The sequence below is a fragment of the Idiotropiscis lumnitzeri genome, chromosome 2 (genome assembly GCF_059441095.1).
Source record: "Idiotropiscis lumnitzeri isolate Australia: NSW breed Sydney's pygmy pipehorse chromosome 2, RoL_Ilum_1.0, whole genome shotgun sequence".
Lineage (NCBI taxonomy): Eukaryota > Metazoa > Chordata > Actinopteri > Syngnathiformes > Syngnathidae > Idiotropiscis > Idiotropiscis lumnitzeri.
In genome coordinates this window covers 20,476,092-20,498,054 of record NC_142392.1, presented here as the reverse complement: position 1 = coordinate 20,498,054, position 21,963 = coordinate 20,476,092, and the positions used below count along the sequence as shown (strand labels likewise).

Here is a 21,963-nt window from a genome sequence, read left to right as displayed (position 1 = left end):
GCTCGGGGTTGATTTTTCAGAAATGGCTGCCGACCAGTCCGATGATCATGACACCCGCAACCTCAAGACGGTGAGTACGGCTCTTAAACTTGAAGTAGTGATGCGTGGCGGCGGCCCTGCTGTCCTCTGTGTGGCAGACATTAGGACTATGCCTCTCACCCAGCAGGCATAGTGCTTGGGGGCGTGTTCATGAAAATGTTTTTTGGTGCAAATTTATGATTGTGCATTATTCTGTTGTTGCTAGTCTTCAAATAAATGCGAGTTTCCAGTCAGACGTGTGTGTTCATCCGACTGCCACATAGTAACCATAAATGAAAAAAAAATAAAAATGTCGCGTATACATACTAAAGCTGTTGCTTTGTAATTTATGTAGAATTTTTGTTTAAAATCGCCCTTGCTCTTCTTTTTGTCTTTTCTCTATTTTGTACGTATTAATAACTGTGTTTGGTTTGTTAATGTTAATAAAGTTTTTTTTAACATAAACAAATATTCGTAAATATTTATCATCTCATCAATATTTGGACAACAGAGTACTGAGTTTCGAGATGCTTGCGATAATCGTTCTCAAAATTGTATTTCTTGTCAATTTAGCTTAGTTAAGGGATATTTTATTGACAATCTAACATCAATATAAAAAGACAGAAAAAAATGGTGGTGGGGGGGCGCGAATCTTTTTTTTCTTGGTAGGGGCGGGCGTGAAATATTTGAGAAGCACTGCTAGTATATGCAGACATTATATTCATACAATCTTGCAGCCCAATTGAACCACAGCATTGTTGCAAGTTCGGTAGGAGAAACGTAACCTTCCCACTGCTGTTCCAGCAGCGGCTTCTCGGGGCATAGGCGGAAGTGACGTCGGAGCTGACTCGCCAATGTGGCGTTAATTTAGTTTTTTTTTAATCAACCGAATTAAAATATTATATAAAATATATATTAAAATAGACTAGCCAGGGTTAAAAAAAAACACAGAGGCAAAGAAATATATTTGAAAAATACGTGCTTAAAGCATGACGTCATTAGCAAGCGCGCAGCTTCCGAAGGACTTCGACCACTGTGTATTGTTTGGTTTCTTTGAAGATAACATGGACGAAAGAGATGTATATTATTTGATAAATCTTTTGATTATAATGGTAAAATACCATATTCACTCCTGTAAATTTCGTGGAAAGAAACCATGCTTTATTGTTTTTTTACAACGATTTTCAACAGTACATCCATTCCATCAAATATTCTCTTAAACAAAAGGCTCATAAAACAATAGAGATCTGCAAAAACTTGAAGGTGTTTATATAGTCCTATTTTTTCTGCCCCAAGCAAGTTGTTCCCTAATATCTTTATTTATTCTTTATTTATTTTATTTGTTTCTATTTCTCCGTTAATCTATCTGTATTTTTACTTAATAGTTATATTATTCTTTTCCACTATATTCATGATCGTTTTCTTGTTCAATTGTTCGATTTACTATAATGACTTTTACATTTGTCTAATTGTTGTATTTTCTACAGTTTGCAATAAAGAAAAAAAAAAAAAAAAAAAAAAAAAAGGACTTCGACCACTGTATTACTAATAAAGCCAAGTTGATACATTTTAATATCTTACATAATATATATCCGGTTAATTCCTTAATTTCCAAATTTATTGATATTAGCAATATTTGCTCTTTCTGTGGGAATGAAACTGAAACAATATCTCATTTATTCTTTGACTGTATGATCACAAAGCAATTTTGGGCTGATTTAACGTTTCATTTCTTTAAACCATCTGAAACCCCCTGTGTTCTTAATCTGAAGGATATTATTTGCGATTATAGTCACCCAAACGATAACAATTTTGCATACTTAATTAATTTAATCATTGTTGATGCAAATTTTTTTTTATCCACAAACAGAAATTCTCAAGATCCTCTCCCAGATTTATGCCTTTCCTGATAGAGTTGAAATCCATATTTAATTCGATTAAATTAATTAACAACAAGAAAAGCAACAAGATATTGACATTTTTGAGTGCCTTTTTCCTTTAAAAGCCTGAATTACATATCCAGAGACATTGTTCCTGTTTTACTGTGTATTTTTATTTTATAATATAATTTTTTTCTACATTCATTATCCTTTGTTGTGAATTCTATTTAAGGATGAAAAATGTATATGTTCGTTCAATACCTGAACTGATCTTGTAATACTGTAGTACTGTCTATTCAAAGTGTTCAATAAAGTTAAAAAAAAAAAAAGGACTTCGACCACATGCACCGACCCGTCCACGCCGAAATAAAAACAAACACCGCTAAATTCTTCTGATTTAGTGTGGAACTGACTGTAATTTTCTCACAGGATTTCCAGTGCTGCTCTAAAGGACTACGACATAATTCATTAAGTCTTTGTGTCCGATAACCTCATCTTCGCGCGTTGATGCTTTTCGGCGTAGTTAGCTTAGCTTGTTAGCTAGCTAGCCGCTAACAAAAAGAGGCACATGACTCATCGCCAAGCAGAGATCAAGTGTGGATTTTTTGGAATTATCATTTGAAAATGTGTGAAAGAACGACACCCATGTACAAAGTGGACCTTTGTGGAATAAAAGAAGAGAACGAGCAACATTTTCAACTGCTGGGCGAAGTTTGCAACCAGCCTCGTGTTGTGCCACTCAAAGCAGGTTTGTACACGTCTTACTCTCATTTGCTTTGGAAAGAACGACTTTCTATCGTTAAAAATATGCATCACAACATTAAGTTGTTTGGGGAAATCGTTCAATGTTATTGCCGTTTTATTTTTAAATATTGCTTGTCGGTTTGCTAAACATTTGTTTATTCCAAATAAAATCAGTGCAGAAAATAAATGCCAAAGAATAACCAATAGTGGGGGGTAAACTCCATGTTTTTTTAAAATAAAATTTGAACTGATTATTTTACATTTTCAATTTTCTGGTTTTTATATCTTGTTCAAGCAATTCCTTACGGAAGGAATTCTGCCTAACTCTACAAAATGTGCACACTGCGGCGAAAACATCAATGGCGGTTGATCAATTTTAGTGGATAAAACACAAAATATTAAGTTTTTTTCTTTTTTTTTTTAAATCAAGTACGTATTGGTCTTATTTGTTTATGAACTTTGTACTGGCTTGGTCGGGTGAGAGTCAAAGAACCTCGGGTGGCCCTGCACAGTTTTGTACACATGTGCGTAGTTTCACCCCATCCAAACAATTAAAATACATTTAATGCATCCATCCAAGGTTGCACGGATCTCATCGGTGAACAAGCGCATGCTGCAAGGAATGTATCTGCATCTTTGGCTTGCTATGGGCTTAAAAAGGGAGTACGCCACAACCCCCTTTTCTACCAACAAGTCCAGGAACATTTCGTTCCTGGTAATAAAGTTCCTGTGGCCCAGGTGGTTTGCATCTCCACCGCAACTCATAGTTCCTGGTAATTTTTGCAAATGAAAATGATGACGGAACAATGGGAGTTGTTGTTACTTTGTTACTCATTACTGACACCCTATGGCTGTTAAGCGTCATTGCAGTTACAAAATAATTCAGTGAACTCTTAAAATATTATGGTGTATCTTAGTCTATTTTTAATACATATTGGATAACTTTAAAATATACGTTATTCAAATATGTCAAAGTGAAAGTGTTGTTGCTTAATTTATGTGTAGGGATTTTGACTCTTCAAACGTTAATTTTGTTTTAAAATTGTTTTAGAAACAGAAATTTTATAAAAAAGTAAAAAGGGGAATGTTGGAACGTACTAGCAGGCTAAATGTCATTTTGGGCAAAAAAAAAACCAAACAAAAAAAAACCAAACGTAAATCATGCAATAAATAGCGACTCTGATGCCAGGGCCCCTTTAATTCTTTTAGGGATCCAGATTATAATGAAAGCAAAAAGTACCCACGATGAAACTATCCATAAATGCAAAATGAAATACTTGGAAACATATTTCGCTTGAAGGATTTCTATTCTATCAATGACATTATGTTGTGATGGCCCCCAGTGGCCCCATCAATATGTTAGGGTCCCACAACAGGTGTTCCATCAGACGCACACAATAGCCTGTGTGTGCTAACTTCAGCTAGCTTCCAGAAACGTCTGTGACTATGTCAGGAATGAAATCGGGCCTCAGCCGCAACGTGCTTCCTTTTTAAATGCTCGTTTATCACTGTTGTGCTGCTAGGAAAGGGAGGTTTACATCGTTGGCCGTAATTTTGTGAAATGCCCCCATGGTCCGGTCCAATTTGGGGTCACACGCATTGCATGCATCACAACATTAATGCGGCAGGCACAAGTCAAGGTAGCACGGTAGAAACAAAAGAAGACAAAGTCGATGCACGAGGTTTGACTTGACCAAACCAAATGTATGTTTGTCTTTTTGTGTCCGACAGACGTCAGTGAAAACTATCTCCGTTTTGTGAAAGAGGAGCCAGACTTGACTCACATCAAAAAGGAGGAAGAGGAGGAGGAGATCAACAAGTCACCAGTGAAAGTTGTCCCAACAAAGACCGAAGATGTAAACAAGGATGAGAGTGAGGACAACAGAGGGGCGGAGCCGACAAGCAGCAGCTCAAGTCATCACGTGACAACAGAAGGTGATGAAGACCACTGGGGGCCATCACAAGCACATAATGAGGACACATTATCAGACGCTCATGACAATGATGATGATGATGATGATGATGATGATGATGATGATGGGCAAGCTCAAGGTGAAAGGGCATGTCACACTGACTCATTCACTTCAAAGCTGTCTTTAAAAGGGCACAGAAAAACACACAGTGGTGAAAAACTGTTTTCTTGCTCGGTTTGTGGCAAAAGCTTCATGCATAAGTCAACGTTTACTATCCACACAAGAACACACACTGGAGAAAAACCTTTTTCCTGCTCAGTTTGTGGAAAATGCTTCTCTGAAAGGGGAAATTTAACAGAACACACAAGAACACACACTGGAGAAAAACCCTTTTCCTGCTCAGTTTGTGGCAAAAGCTTCTCTGGAAAGTCTAATTTAAGAAAACACGCAACAACACATAGTGGAGAAAAACCTTTTTCTTGCTCAGTTTGTGGTAAAAGATTTTCTCTAAAGTCCCGATTCACAGAACATACAAGAACACACACTGCAGAACCTCCTTCTTGCTTAGTTTGTGGTAAAAGCTTCTCCCAAAAGGCTCATTTAACAAGCCACACAAGAACACACAGTGGGGAAAAATCTTTTTCCTGCTCAGTTTGTGGCAGAAGCTTCTCTCATAAGTCAAATTTAACAAGGCACACAAGAACTCACAGTGGAGAAAAACCTTTTTCCTGCTCATTTTGTGGAAAATGCTTCTCTCAAAAGTCTTATTTAAGAAATCACACAAGAACACACAGTGGAGAAAAACCTTTTTCCTGCTCAGTTTGTGGAAAATGCTTCTCTGAAAAGTCACATTTACAAAGCCACACAAGAACAATCAATGGAGACAAGCCATTCAGTTGCAGCGTTTGTGCTAAAAAATTCGCCACTAAACAGCATGCTGCGAGACACGATTGTGATGGTGAGAATATAGGGCTGGGCGATATGACCTAAAATCAATATTGCGATAAATTGAGCAATTTCACCTTGGTAATGATCGATGCACGATAAATTCCCCCTAAAATCAAAATAAATGCAGGAAATGCATATTAACTGTTTTTTTTTTTAACCAACTGGTACACATTACTTTCAATGAAAAATAATAGTACAAAAACCATTTGTATAAACATTCCAAATATCTTGCTTTGCATGATTTGAACAATGTCACAAAGAACAGGAGAAAAAGGGTAACTCTCACAAAATCTTTTTCTGCAAATCGATTGTGCCGAGATGCTGTCATGCCATTTGCAAAGGCCTAGATTTATGTAAAGGTATGTTGAAAACAATATAAATAATGCCATGTGCAAAGGAGCTAGTCGCCCGTAAACAAAATGCTCATTAGAATGGAAAAAAATGTCAATGCAATGCCAGTGCCAAATAAAAAAAGTGTACTTCATCAGGAAAATGCTGTCTCAAGTACGCTGGTGCGCGGTCGCCACTTGTCGTCTATGTCATGCACGGTCAGGCTCAAACAGGGATCCATGTTGCGACTTGACCACAAGTCGGATGTGGATGCAAAATGCTTGACATGTCTCCGCTCCCGTCCCGATGTTGTCCATATTGGGAAGTACGGTTTGCGACAAATATTTTCGTACCTCTCGTCGGCTACTTTCATGAGGCGTTTAAATCCTGTGCGCTCCACTGTAACTAGAGGAGCTAAATCTTTAGCTATGTGCTAGGCTATCGCGTCCACCTCTGAGACGTTCTCTCGTATGGTGTCGCCTCCGTTATGGGCTGTTGTCACTTGTCCAAACTTGCTCCTCACTTTGAACTTTTAGCACAAGCTCCAAGTCAACAGCATGGTTGTGTTGTGGGTGGTGAAAAAGAAAAGGTTGGACGCGCTGTTTCAGGTGCTTACGACGCACTTTGTAGTTCATGTTCTTTTGCTCAAACATCGTCTTTATGGAACCCAAAACATTTCCAAACGACAGATGTCGAATTTCTTTTCGGGACAAGCCAGTCAGGAACAATTTCAACGAACATTACGTCGTCTTCAGCCGTGTCAGCTGCTTCTAGATTTGAATCGACAGCTACGACCGCGTCGTCAGTTTTCTTTCTTGTTCAGCTGGGTGGAGTCACATGACTACAGCCGCTCAAGCCGTCTTACAGGGGCATGAACATAGCTGCAGACTAAAAGGACTTCTTTTTTTTTAAAACACCGAATTAACCGACATGGGCAAAATGATTTTATTAAATTTCGATCACGGTAAATTTTCGGTTTATTGCCCAGCCCTACGAGAATAGCAGCGATCCTTGAAGCTTAAAAAAAGACAAAAAAAAACCTGAAGGAACTGACTCTTCGTGGTAAGATGTAAATGTGATTTAGAAAATATGATATATTGAATTTTCAAAGCTCTTTTATTGACACAAGCCCAATGTGATCAGTGCATTGTGTCTGAGTGATGATGATTTTTTTGTGTTTACATCAAACATTGAAATGAAATTAATTGCCTTTGCCTGGAACAACATTTTTTAACGTTATACTTTTCAGTTGTCTTTTAAATCGTACCTAATGGAAAAGGTGTGAGAAGAAACGTTGCTTATGAAATCGGTATCTTCCACAATCATCAATAAAATCACTTGTTCCACTTGCTCATGGCCTTCATTACGCTGTGTGAAAAGGTGAAAAACTGAACTAGAAGTTGAACTGTAAAAAGAACCAGATAGAGAAACGCAAATAGTCTCAGTTTCTCTCAATGGCTTTAGTATGTCACGAGTTGGCAACTTGATGGCGACTGGAGTCAGCATTTATTTGTCACCACGGAGGAGATGATCCGCATCACGCAGTTTTTTGCTGCTGCTGTCTGAATTGAACCCCGGAGGTTACCTGCCAGCATCCCTGAATTTCACCGGCGGATCTTCAGCTATCCCACGTCTGACCCCAGATTGTTGTGGAATTTTCAGCAGTAAGGGAAGATCAATGAGATAGTCTGGAAAATAAATTGTCTTTTGAGTCAGTCTGCAGAGTGATCTCAGTGGGAGAAGTGCGTGGGAAGATACTGATGCACACAGGAAGATGAAGATTTATTTGACAGGAACTGTGTAATCTTAAAACAAAAAGATACTTTTTCTGCGTTGAGCCTACTTATCAGTCAAGGTCGTGTTGTTTTGGCTTCACAAAGAATCCTCTCGTACAAGAAGCTAAAGGCACTTTCTTCAAAAGCAAGTGGCCACAATAAATAACAAAAACCTTACTTGCAAAATAATTGTCCATAATATTAAGATTGAACAAAATAGTGACACAAATATTGAAAAAGTAAATTTAGTCACGATTAAACATTGAATACTAAATTATTACTAAAACAGTTCAATGAATCTTGAAATAAATAATGAATCACCGTAGTTTAATGAATACTGAAACGAATAATGACATTTTTAAGTTAGTTAAGTTATAAACACTGAAATCATTTTTTAAGACTCTAACATTTAGAGAATAAAACAGTGATGTATTTTAATTTAAAATTCGCAACCACGTCGCTGGCGAAAAACCCTGTAAAAAGGCAAACATGTTGACATAAAGTTTCACTTCATCATGTCAACTGTTAATAATAGAGAAATACATTTGGAATACTATCCAACCAACAACATGGTGTCCGATGTATAAATAAAACCAGCAACAAAAGTAAAATTCAATACATCTCTCAAGTTCATATTTGGGAACTAAAATGTTTGTTCATGTGCATCTTAGGTATTTCTCTATGTTGAGAGGAAGATAACGATGATTTGCATAGCAAATGGCGACATCTGTCGGTGAGTTGGTGACAGTGCTCCACACAGCCAGCAGCCAATCATATCACAGCGGGGTGTGGCCTGTTCTTCCTCTTTAGTGCTGAACAGACTGCCATTTTCTCTTTCATTCGTCTCGTCGCACAAAGAGAAGCTCACGAGTTATCGCCAAGCAAAGACCAAGTGCGGATTTGTTGAGATTGGCGTTTGAAAATGTGTGAAAGAACGACACCCGAGTACAAAGAGGAACTTTGTGAAATAAAAGAAGAGAACGAGCAACATCTTCAACTTCTGGGCGAAGGTTGCAAGCAGCCTCGTGTTGTGCTACACAAAGCAGGTTTGTACACGTCTTACTCTCATTTGCTTTGTAAAGAACGACTTTCTATCGTTAAAAATATGCGTCACAACATCAAGTTGTTTGGGGAAATGCGTTCAAGGTTATTGCCGTTTTATTTTTAAATGTTGCCTTTTACTTGCCAGTTTGCTGAACATTTGTTTATGCCAAATGAAATCAGTGCAGAAAATGGATGCCAAAGAATAACCAATAGTGGGGGGTAAACTCCGTGTTTTTTTTCCAGTTTAAAATTTGAACTGATTATTTAACATTTTACATATTCCAGTTTTTATATGTTGTTAAAGAAATTAAGTTTGTCATGTCATTATGTTTCAAAACTACGCTGACAGATGTAGTGTATTTTTATATCCACTGTTGGAGTTGAGCCACTGAGAAAATGAGAAACATTTAGTAAATGAATCTTCAAAGCCAAACTTACTCCAATGCGTGTTCGTTTTTTGTACTCAAGAAGAAAAGGGCCAAATAAAGACTCAACAACAGCTGATTAGGGTTGCGATATTTTAGTTTCTTCGATTTCTGGAGTTCAGGAAATAGTATCTGGGCGGCCTTTTGTTAATCTGACGAGAAACTGACGAGTACAATCGAAAAATGGCGCGCTGATCTCAGCCCAGCCTGACATTTTATAGGAGGTTTCCTATGTCAAGGGTCATGTAGGTTGAATCGGTCGTCCTTGCTCCTTCCCCCGGCCCGGCCCACGTTCCAGGTCCAAGGCTGACCCTCTCAGGCAGGCGGCAGTCTCTCCGTCTCTCCTGCTCACATTCCCCTGTAATCTTGTCAGTGTTCAGATTGTGTGGTGTATGTTTTTGTAACAAGTTGAAATATTAAAGTATAAATAAAATAATGTATTATTTGTAATACGATAGGAATTTAAATATTAATTTTGTCTTTTGAATATTTCCATGCTTTTCACATTAGTGACGCTGTCGATCTGGGTTCTCCTATAGTTTGTAATAAGAACAATCTGAGATCGATTATTTATGTCTGTATGAACCTAGCAGGCGGCCGTTGGAGACTTTCCTCATTCTAGTAAAGTCTACTGAGGAAACAACACACAACACTGTTGTGATTATTTCACCCTGTTTCAGGGTGTAACATTTTCACAGTTCAAATTATGTATTTTTGGTGTTCTTGATCGCGTCCCTGTGACGTCCTCCCCTGCCCAACTTGATATGTTTGAATCTTCGATGGCCTATGTGGAGAATGTGTTTCGTCGTATTTGTCCATGAAGTGCTATCTGGTTTGTCATCAGTTTGACCTGAGCAGACTGAATCTGTTTGTTCTGAATGAGAGTGTGGGTCATGAAAATACTCTGTGTGCAATTTTGAGGTCTTACATTTAAACTAAGTCATATAAATTTAGCATATGAATGCATCAGTAAACACCATGACTACAATCCCAGTCAATCTTATCGATGCACTGCACTTATACTTTCATTTGAGAAATGCTTTTTGTTTAATCAATGTTGGCAGAGTGGTACTACGCAGCAGTCGTATCGCGTCCAACTATTTTCAGGATCAGCAAACCAGAATTTCTGTATTGACAGAGGAATAACTGCACACAACCTGTCTCGTCTGACAGTGTGGAAGAAGTGAAGATTTTATTCTGAGGCGACAAAGGATAAACATAAAAAGATGTCAAAGTACCGCACTACGAAAGAACATTAGAAAAAGTATAAAAAAAATAAATTTAAAAAATGATGATAGGAACTAAGTAAATGGGGACTAGTGCGGGAGAAATGTGCAGAAGATAAAGAAAAGAAAGGTCTAGTGGTTAAAGAGATGAGAAATAAGAAGTTTAAAACTATAGCTATAGACAACATAGTCGTGAATAAGCTCAGTTTGAGCACAGACCCTGGCCATGGTGTAAATTTTAGCAGGAAAATTATGAGCTGAAAATAGAAATAATGAAGAGAAGCGCGCTTCCACGTATCGTATTGGGCACTTTGCGGCATGGAACACAGCAAGGATCGAGGCGTACCGTTGTGTGGAGGTCCCGACGGTTTCGCTGGTACGTAGGAAGAGATACGCTGTTCAGACATGTACCCTGTGATTACTCGTGTTCTGGTAAAGGCCACACAAAATCAAAAACCTGGCTACCATCTACTGTGGGACCAGGAAGTCAGGCAGCCCCCACGCAGGAGAAAAGCGGTGATAGTTATAAACCAGTGCCAGTCCCTCCTTTGTAGAAAGAAATGCCCCTTCTAAAACCCAAATGTGATTGCATTAATATTCAGTTTTATCAGTTCAACTAACGCGTGTGCGTCCTAGTGTGCATTGAAAGATGCAGCATAAAAAATGTTCAAAAATTTGGAGAATAACTAAAGCAAAATTAGAACGAGAAAGATAATTGGCTACATAATCATTGGGGTGAAATTAATCTTAATTGCAAAAAGGGGTAATTTAAATTAAGAAATCTAAGATCATAAAAGGATGAATGCATGTTCCGTGGAATGTGATTTGTCAACACGGAAAAGCCCTGAGTGATGAAAACGTGAACATATGGTTCAGGAACAGGTCTCTTTGACGGCAAAAGTCTGACTATGGTAAACAATTGATAATTAGACCTCAATGAAGTGATTGTGCAGTTAAAAAGTTCATATATTGACAGTGAAAAGCTAAAGTGAGAAACTAGGATTAACTATTTGGCAAACACTAGAACATATTCAGTCTCGAGGAAGACTGAACGCAGTAAAATTGCAATAAGAAGAACAATAAACCAGCCCAGAGTGTTACAATGTCCTGGAAACAAAAGTTTGGGATTGCCCCTGACGGTGAAATTCCTCTCTGAACTCCTCCTTTGTGCCCCCGGCAGCAACTCATGAAACAGGGATACTGATAAGAGATACAATTTTGTTGAAACAGAACATGCAAGGTTAAAGGTCATGCAAAACAAAAAAAACCCCATCTAATGTTCCATACTTCAGTTTTGCGACCGAGGTACTACGGTAATTCAATTAATGGAACGACATTTGAGATGGAAATGACAGGAATATGATGAATTATCATGTTATGAGGGGCCTTTTGAGATTCAGTAAATTGATTTAAATTAAATTACAAATTTTTAGTCTGCGCATAATCCACTTCAAAGAATACTGACTCATTGGTTGAGGAAAACGGGGTTATATTAGTTAGTTAAAAAAGAATAGCTAAATTATAATTGACGTGTTCATGGGGATTGAATATGAATCATAAACAGAAGACAAAACCAATTGGCATTGGCATTTGTAAAATATGATGAGGGATTAAGTTGGTGAGCTCTTATGGGAGACGGGGCGAGACGCGAATGGATTGAAGCTTCCGCCAGTGACCCGTCCAATAGTGTCACCACCACACAGCTGTGCTAGTGGCCGTCCTCGAGGGCGTGCGCCTCCCAGTTACTGACATCATGCAGAACAGTCCGTCAATGAGAAACTGCTAATCAGTATGAGTAGAACTCCCGTTTCTGCATCGATGAAAGAAAATATTGTATTAGATGGAGAAAAAGAATTGTTACACTTGCGGGTTCAGGGCGCCAAGAGTGCTAATTCACCGGGAAAAGGAAAAAAGAATATGGGGGGAAAAAGATTAAATAAAACGGGGCGGAAGCAGCTCATGCAGCAGCCGACGCATGCAGCTCCCATTGCGTCTGCTCTTTCCATTTCCGCTGCTCCTGGGCCAGGTTCTGGTGACGCAGCGCCACAGCAGGCTTGTTGTCCGCACCTGCCGGTCAACAAGGTCACGTAACAGAAGTAGGGGTGGTTATAGACATGGGTTGTGAGTGGGACGTGCTCTTGCTGTGGTGTCACTGGGTGATGAGCGGTCCAAACCGAGCCACTTCCTGAAATGTGCCATCCTGTGGTCCAGCGCCATGCCTGTCACAAAGAGCTCCTCTAGCACGGGGCGCCATCGCTACCCCCTCCTTCGACAACGCTTCTATGGCTTCCAAACGCACAGTTGACGCCTCAACCCGATTGGGACCACATTCCACGATAGGGGTGCCCGCGGAGCCTCAGCATTCAAGGACCGGCATGTCTTAGCATTCCGATGACGACTGATGGACAACAGTTTTAGATGGTGGAACAAGATATTTCACGCTTTGCAAGTTCCTTCTGCATATCCCAATGAGCAACAACACTGTCACGTTTGTGGGACTCTTGAGATTGGCCGAGTCACTGCCATGGACCGAACCCACACCTGTGAAACAAACACTGGAATTCGAATGGGACTAAAATTTCCAGAAGGGACTGAATTTGACTGTGCACATCCGCCAGGGGAAGCATATGTTGTCCTCCGTTCCAGTAGACTGGGCACCTCTGAGACCATGGTCTCCATCCTCCCGCGAGTGGTACGTCTTGTTCCTGCTCTGGTCTGCGCGGTGTAGCCGCCTCCACCCTTTCAAACCACCAATTGGTCCTTTGCATTGAACACTGAGTGATGATGATTTGGTTTTTCAGGATGCATTCACCCAATTTCGAGGGTCAGAAGTGCGTCTTGCATTAGGATTATGTATTTGTGATGTCTACCGGTGCTGCCTCGCATGTGTGCCTTGCCCCAGAGCAGAGGAAACGCTATGAATTGTCTCTGTTCGCTGAGCCACAAATCACATTAACTATCGGTGCGCATCATCATACTAAAGATTTCGGCCCATTGGTGAAGACTTTTGGCAGAGTTAATTTCAGATGTTGAATACTCCATGTCACGACCAGGGTGTGGTGTTTCAGCACCCATTACGAATTCTTCTGTTATGGAACATTTTCCGAATTTCGACACTTTGGTAGACAGTGAATGGGTCACTCTGAAGCGAAATCTGTTTGCGTCTCTGCCAGAGGGGTTGTGGACCCGGGGTCTGACTGATGTGCTCTGCTCCACAGCTTCTGCAATTTGTTTTTGCTATATCTGCAAATGTTTTTATATTATTTTGAAAGAAATTAAGTTTGTCATGTCATCATGTTTCAAAACTATGCTTACGGGTTAATAGAAGGTCACAAAAACATGGACCTCTTAAACAGGAAAACGTGAGTTCAGTGGTAACAGAGTTGTCTATGCTGGCAGTTTAGCAGGAAGCCACAAAAACAGATGCACGTCTTGAACCGTGTTTGACAGAAAACCGTTTAGCTCGCATTGAACAGAAGTGTGATAAAGTCAAAGTGTTCATGTTTTTCCATTCTTTATGAGTTTGCATATACAAATTACTTTGCTGTGCTTCAATAAAACGCGGCACAGGAGCGGGAAAGCTTTTCTCTTTGCCGGACTGCTCCTCGCAAGTGACAAAGACAATCTTGGCTGGGTTATTCATTTGTGCAGGCTTGTCTCGTTTTTCACAACCTCTCTGACATATCTAGTTCAAGCAATTCCTTATGGAATGATTCAACCTGACTCTAAAAACTGTGCACACTGCGGCAATAAGATCAATGGAGGTTGATCAATGTTCGTGAATAAAACACAAATGATGACGTTTTTTTAAGAAATCAAGTACGTATTGGTCTTATTTATGAAATTTTTACTGGCTCGGTCAATGAACCTCCGGTGGCTCTGCACTGTTTTGTGCACGTGTGCATAGTTTCACCTCATCCAAACATTTAAAATACATTGAATGCATCCATCCAGGGTTGCACGGATCTCATCAGTGAACAAGCGCATGCTGCAAGGAATGCATCTGCATCTTTGGCTTACTATGCGCTTAAAAAGGGAGAACGTCAAAACCCCCTTTTCTACCTACAAGCCCAGGAACATTTAGTTCCTGGTAATAAAGTTCCTGTGGCTCAGGTGGTTTGCATCTCCCCCGCAACTCGTAGTTCCTGGTAATTTATCCAAATGACATTGATGATGTATCAGTGGGATGTCTTGTGTTACTTTGTTACTCATTACTGACACCCGATGGCTGTTAAGCATCATTGCAGTTACAAAATAATTCAGGGAACTCTTATCATATTATGGTGTATCTTAGTCTAATTTGAATATGTATTGGATAACTTTAATATAAACAGTCATTATTCAAATATGTCAACATGAAAGTCAGAGTGAAAGTGTTGTTGCTTAATTTATGTGTAGGGGTTTTGACTCTTCGAACGTTAATTTTGTTTTAAAGTTCATTTAGAAACAGAATTTTTTTAAATATAAAAAGGGGAATGTCGGAACGTACTAGCAGGCTAAATGTCATTTTGGGTAAAAAAAAAAACCAAACTTAAATCATGCAATAAATAGCCACTCTGATTCCAGGGCCCCTTTAATTCTTTTAGGGATCCAGATTATAATGTAAGCAAAAAGTACCCACGATGAAACTATCTCTAAATGCAAAATGAAATACTTGAAAACATATTTCGCTTGAAGGATTCCTATTTTATCAATGACATTATGTTGCGATGGCCCCCAGTGGTCTGCATCAAGATGTTAGAGTCCCACAACAGGTGTTCCATCAGACGCACACAAGAGCCTGTGTGTGCTAACTTCAGCTCGCTTCCAAAAACGTCTGTGACTATGTCAGGAATGAAATCGGGCATCAGCCGCAACGTGCTTCCTTTTTAAATGCTCGTTTATCACAGCTGTGCTGCTAAGAAAGGGAGGTTGACATCATCGGACGTAATTTTTTTGAAATACCCCCATGGTCCGGTCCAAAGTGGGGTCGCACGCATTGCTCTGTGTGCGGCAGGCACAAGTCAAGGTAGCATGGTAGAAACAATATCAGACAAAGTTGCCGCCTGAGCTTTGACTTGACCAAACCAAATTTGTCTTTTTGTGTCCTACAGACGTCAGTGAAAACGATCTCCGTTCTGTGAAAGAGGAGCCAGACTTGACTCATATCAAAAAGGAGGAGGAGGAGGAGATCAACAAGTCACCAGTGAACGTTGTCCCTATCAAGACTGAAGATGAAAACAAGGATGAGAGTGAGGACAACAGAGGGGCGGAGCCTCCAAGCAGCAGCTCAAGTCATCACGTGACAACAGAAGGTGATGAAGACCACTGGGGGCCATCACAAGCACATAATGAGGACACATCAGACGATGATGATGATGATGATGGGCAAGCCAAAACTGAAAGGGCATGTCACACTGACTCATTAACCTCAAAGTTGTCTTTAAAACGACACACAAGAAACCACGGTCAAGAAAAAACTCTTTTTTGCTCAATTTGTGGCAAAAGCTTCTCTCGAAAGTTTCATTTGACAATTCACACAAGAACACACAGTGGAGAAACATCTTTTTGCTGCTCAGTTTGTGGCAAAAGCTTTTCTTTAAAGTCAAATTTAAAAACACATACACGATTACACACTGGAGAAAAACCTTTTTCATGCTCAGTTTGTGGAAAATGCTTCTCTCAAAAGGCAAGTTTAACAGAACACACAAGAACACACAGTGGCGAAAAACCTTTCTCCTGCTCAGTTTGTGGCAAAAGCTTTTCTGGAAAGTCAAATGTTACAAGTCACATAAAAACACACTGTGGAGAAAAAAACTTTTCCTGCTCAGTATGTGGCAAAAGCTTTTCTTTAAAGTCAAATTTAACAAGTCACATAAAAACACACACTGGAGAAAAAAACTTTTCCTGCTCAGTTTGTGGCAAAAGCTTTTCTTTAAAGTCAAATTTAACAAGTCACATAAAAACACACACTGGAGAAAAACCTTTTTCATGCTCAGTTTGTGGCAAGAGTTTCTCTCAAAAGTCAAGTTTAAAAGAACATATAAGAACGCACTGTGGAGAAAAAACCTTCGCCTGCTCAGTTTGTGGCAAAGGATTCTCTCTAAAATCAACTTTAACAAAACATAGAAGAATACACAGTGGAGAAAAACCTTTTTCCTGCTCAGTTTGTGGAAAATGCTTCTCTGTAAAGTCAACGTTAACAAGCCACACAAGAACTCACAGTGGAGAAAAACCTTTTTCCTGCTCAGTTTGTGGTAAAAGCTTCTCTCAAAACTCAACGTTAACAAGCCACACAAGAACACACAGTGGAGAAAAACCTTTTTCCTGCTCAGTTTGTGGACAATGCTTCTCTGTCAAGTCAACGTTAACAAGCCACACAAAAACACACAGTGGAGAAAAACCCTTTTCGTGCTCAGTTTGTGGCAAAAGTTTCTCTGATAAGTCAAGTTTAACAAAACACACAACAACACATTCTGGAGAAAAACCCTTTTCCTGCTTGGTTTGTGGTGAAAGCTTTTCTATAAAGGCAAGTTTAATAAGCCACACAAGAAAGCACACTGGAGAAAAACCTTTTTCCTGCTCAGTTTGTGGTAGACGCTTCTCTGTAAAGTCACATTTACAAATGCACACAAGAACACACAGTGGAGAAAAACCTTTTTCATGCTCAGTTTGTGGCAAGAGTTTCTCTCAAAAGTCGAATTTAACAAGCCATACAAGAACACACAGTCGAGACAAGCCATTCAGTTGCAGCGTTTGTGCTAAAACATTCTCCACTAAACATAGTGCTGAGAGACACAATTGTGTTGGTGACAAAAGCAGCGATGCTTGAAGCTTAAAAAATGACAAAAAAAACTGAAGGAACCGACTCTTTGTGGTAAGATGTGAATGTGATTTTCAATAAAATATGATAAAATTGAATTTTGCAAAGATCTTTTATTGACACAAAGCCAATGTGATCAGTGCCAGAAGAACCATTGTGTCTGAGTGAGGATGAGTTTTTTTGTGTGTTCACATCAAACATTATAAATAAAATTTATTGCCTTTGCCTAGAACAACATTTGTTAACGTTATGCTTTTCAGTTGTCTTTTTAATCGTACTTAATGGAAAAGGTGTGAGAAGAAACTGTGCTTATGAAATTGCTGCCTTGCACAATCATCAATAAAATCACTTGTTCCACTTGCTCAACTGGCCTTCATTACGCTGTGAAAAGGTGAAAAACTGAACTCGAAAAAGAACCAGAAAGAGAAACGCAAGCAGTCTCAGTTTCTCTCAAAGGTTTTGGTATGTCAGGAGTTGGCAACTTGATAGCGACTGGAGTCAGCGCTGATTTTCTCGCTGTGTTTGGCTGGCTCGTATATGTATGGTCCATTGAACAAAACTCAAACTCTTCAAATATCCCCTCACATACATTTAATATTTCACTTTCTGAATAAATTTCTGACTTGCTAAAACACTTTCTAGGTTGAGCTCTATCAAGTGTTTGGGGTTTGTTGCTAAGCAGAATCTCACTTTGGAAAAACTATCATTTTGTCAAATACAGTAATACCCCGCTACTTCGCGGTTCACCTTTCGCGGGTTCAGTGCTTCGCGGGTCTAAAAAATATTCGGGGGCATTGTAGTTTCGCCGAGCGGCACGAGGGGGCGCTGGAGCGGTTAGACGGCCGGCGTGCGCAGAAGAGGGGAGTGGACGAAGAAGAAAGTGGACGAAGAAGAGAGTGGACGAAGAAGAGCAAGTCCCCCGGGCAAGATTTGGGGCGACGTTTCGCGCGGTTCGGACCGTACCAGAGCTCCGGCCGGCGTGCGTGGCAGTTAAGCCGTAGAGGAGCACCTTCCCCGAGCACGGGCGGTGCCAAGCGGCCCCTAAGTTTAACCGAATGGAAGCTCCGGGGGAGGAGGGCATGCTCGTGTCACAGTTAAGCCGTAGAGGAGCACCTTCCCCGAGCACAGGCGGTGCCAAGCGGGCCCTAAGTATAACCGAATGGAAGCTCCGGAGGAGGAGGGCGGGCGTGCGTCACAGTTAAGCCGAATAGGAGCGCCTTCCGCCTGGGCACGAGCGGGGCGACATTTCGCTCCGTTCGGGACCGTACGAGAGCTCCGAGAGCTCCGGAGGAGGCCGGCCGGCGTGCGTGGCAATTACGCCGAAGAGGAGCACCTTCCGCCCGGGGCACGAGCGGGGCGAAATGAAACCGAGTTCAACCGAACGGAGACGCGCTTCGGGGGAGCAGGTCCGGCGTGCGTGACAATTAAGCCGAAGAGGAGCACCTCTTCCGCCCGGGCACGAGCGGAGCGCGAGGCTGTCAGTTATGAATGAATAAATAAATAAATGAAGAATGCCACCTTTCATTTCACTGTCATGATCCGTGCAGCGTGTGTTTTTGTTTTTTCAGCTGTGTGGGCGTTCCTCCAGCGATCGTCCCGCGCCATGCCGTCAGTTGCTGCGAGACGCGCCCACCAGCCCCGCACCGGATTCCCATTCACTCACTGATTACACTCACTATATAATCCACCTACACTGACTACCTGGCGTCGGATTGTTATCCTACTTGCTCATGCTCCCGTACTTCGATCGTTATCTTGTTCAAGTGTTTCTTGTTGTCGCGTTTTTCTTTCATTTCGTTATCAGCTACAGCTCGGCTCGTTTTCTGTTCTCTTTTTCTGTCGATGATTGGTCTCCTCTTATCCTTCCGTGGTAAGCAATCTTCGTTAGTCATTCCTTGCCTTTTGCAAGCGTTTTTCGTTCTACAGTTATTCCCTTTTCCTGGTGCGAGTGTTCCACCAGCGCTTTACGTTCTTTCCGCCGATAGATTGGTATTATATATATCATAGCCTCATTGTCCTAGATTGTAAATGGATACTGACTATATTGTGATTATAATAAATATCTTTGTATCACCACCTTTTTTTCCGTGAGCTGGAGGATCATAACATTCACAGGGCACACCGGACGGCGTACCAGCAAGTAAAAGTCAAAGTATTTAAATAAATACAAAAAGAAGTAATTAAATAAATACAAAAATAGTCAAGTCAAGTCAATTTTATTTGTATAGCCCTTAATCACAGACAGTCTCAAAGGGCTTTACATAGCCACAATCGACATCCCCGATCTTAACCCCCAGGAGGGCAAGGAAAAACTCACAAAACCTCATTAGGGGAAAAGTGAGAAACCTTGAGAAGGGACCACAGATGGGGGAATCCCCCTTCCAGGATGACCAGGCTGCAATGGATGCCAACTGGGCAACATTTGACACATACAATGATGCTATGCGATAATAGATGAGATAATATAAGAGTCAATTGAATGAAGTGCTGCAGGAAGATGACTTCAGTGGACTGGGTCCTCATCCAGGGCCGTAATATCCATGGAAGCATATCCGAAGATGAGCCTTCGATCTTGTACCGGTCAGTTGGTGTAAATTCAGTACAGCCACTTCCAAGTGAATCGCCATCACCTAATTCGGGGAATTGGGAACAGAAAAGAAAGAACAGAAATAGCAAACAGGCCAACAAGTAGTTCAATGAAGTGCTGAAATATAAGGAAATCAGAAAAGGCGCTGCATGAAGACGACTTCGGAAGAGCAGGTCCCTTCCCGGTTCGTCAGTGCCGTAATCTTCAAAGCATGTCCCCATCACCTAATTCCCAAGCAGGGGAAGGAGGGGGCAGAAAAGAGAAGAAGCGGCAGTAAACAGGCCAACAAATAATTAAATTAGATGCTAAAGTATATAAATAAATTGATCAAATGTCGCGCTGCAGGAAGACGACATCACTGGAACAGGTGCATGCCCAGTTGGTCAATGCCTTAAACTTCCTAGTGGGTCACCGTCACCTAATCCCCCAGCCGGGGGAAAAGGGGGCAGAAAAGAAAACAAAAGTGAAAAAAAAAACGGCAGTAAACAGGCCAACAAATATTTCAGCTAAATGCACAAGAGTATAAATGCGTCTTTAATAGTGTTTTGAACATTTCTACTGAGGTGGCGCCTCTAATATCTGAGGGAAGTGCATTCCAAAGCATTGGTGCCCGAATAGAGAACGCTCTAGAACCTGCGGACTTCTTTTTGGCTCGCGGGCTCACTAAAAGACCAGCATTTTGTGAGCGAAGGTTTCGGGACGGAACATATGGTACCACGAGGTCAACGAGATAAGAAGGTGCTAAGCCGTGCAATATTTTAAAAGCAAGTAGCAGAACTTTAAAATCACATCTCAAGTGGACCGGGAGCCAATGCAAATTGGCTAATATCGGGGTAATATGATCAAACTTTCTCGTCTTAGTTAAGAGTCTAGCTGCTGCATTTTGAACTAACTGCAGACTTTTAATACTCGACATGGGGAGACCCGAGAGCAAAACGTTACAATAGTCGAGGCGAGACGTAACAAACGCATGGATTAAGATTTCCGCGTCACACGTTGATAGAATTGGGCGAATTTTAGCAATGTTACGCAGATGAAAAAACACAGTTCTAGTAATATTTTTAATGTGCATTTGAAACGACATAGTTGCGTCAAATATAACACCGAGATTTTTTGTTGAATCCTTTTGGATAATATTACATTTATCGATACCCAGAGTGGTGTCTTTGAAAAGGTACCGATGACGCGCTGGTCCAATGATGAGCATCTCGGTTTTATCTGAGTTAAGACGCAAAAAATTGAAAGACATCCATTGTTTAATTTCGGCAAGGCACGCCTCGAATTTATAGCAGTCGCGCGGATTCGTTATATCCAACGGCATGTATAATTGCGTATCATCAGCATAACAGTGAAAACTAATGTTATATTTCCGTATAATATCACCAAGCGGTAGCATGTAGATGCTAAACAATACAGGTCCAAGTACCGATCCCTGCGGAACTCCACATGTGATCTTACAAAGATCCGAAGTCGCATTGCCATGAATTACACGGTGTGTCCTCTCCGACAGATACGAATAAAACCAAGAAAGCGCTGAACCTGAAATGCCAACACACGTTTCAAGGCGTTTTAATAATATGTTATGATCAACGGTATCAAAAGCGGCACTAAGATCGAGTAAGAGTAATATTGATGAGGTGTCGGCGTCCATAGCTATGAGAAGATCATTAGTAACTTTAGCAAGGGCCGCCTCAGTAGAGTGGTCGGCTCTAAAACCCGATTGGAAAGGTTCAAATTGATTATTTGCAGTCATATATTCATTAAGTTGTTGCGCTACGACTTTTTCAAGAATTTTTGCAATAAACGGAAGATTTGAAACCGGCCTATAGTTGATGAGACTCTCTGGGTCAAGGTTTGGTTGCTTAAGTAACGGTCGGATAACGGCGGTCCTAAAAGCTGCTGGTACTACACCCGTGGTAAGTGATAGATTAATTATATTTAAAACAGACGGTCCTAGGGTCGTAAACAGTTCTTTAATTAGTTTGCCAGGAAGCGGATCGAGTACACAAGTTGTCGGTTTTGCCGCACTAACCAATTTTGTTAGGCTCTCAAGAGATATTTTTTTAAATTGACATAAGGTTATCGGACAGTTATCAGCCCTAATGTCCCTATTAACACCATTTATCGCGGAATTCGACGGAATTTTAAGAACAGGGTCTTTAGTCTCATCACGAATACATTCTATCTTCTGAGTAAAAAATTGCATAAAATCGTGAGCTAAATAGGAAGAGATATCCGAGGTTGGTCGCTGTTGCGTTAGCATTGCTACGG

General features: G+C 40.6%; 1 protein-coding gene across 1 annotated transcript; it reads left to right on the top strand.

Moving 5' to 3' along the window:
- Positions 1-22: 22 nt before the first annotated feature.
- Positions 23-17,123, top strand: LOC148341924 (uncharacterized). The gene is made up of 2 exons (XM_088287996.1): positions 23-70; positions 15,804-17,123. The coding sequence occupies exons 1-2, from the start codon at positions 23-25 to the stop codon at positions 17,112-17,114; spliced, it is 1,359 nt and encodes a 452-aa protein (XP_088144122.1). The 3' UTR covers positions 17,115-17,123.
- Positions 17,124-21,963: the final 4,840 nt, after the last annotated feature.

Coding starts and splice junctions, on each gene's coding strand:
- LOC148341924 (XM_088287996.1), top strand. CDS start 23: ATGGCTGCCGACCAGTCCGATGATCATGACACCCGCAACCTCAAGACG. Junction 71..15,803: donor ACACCCGCAACCTCAAGACG/GTGAGTACGGCT, acceptor TTCTCTCGAAAG/TTTCATTTGACAATTCACAC.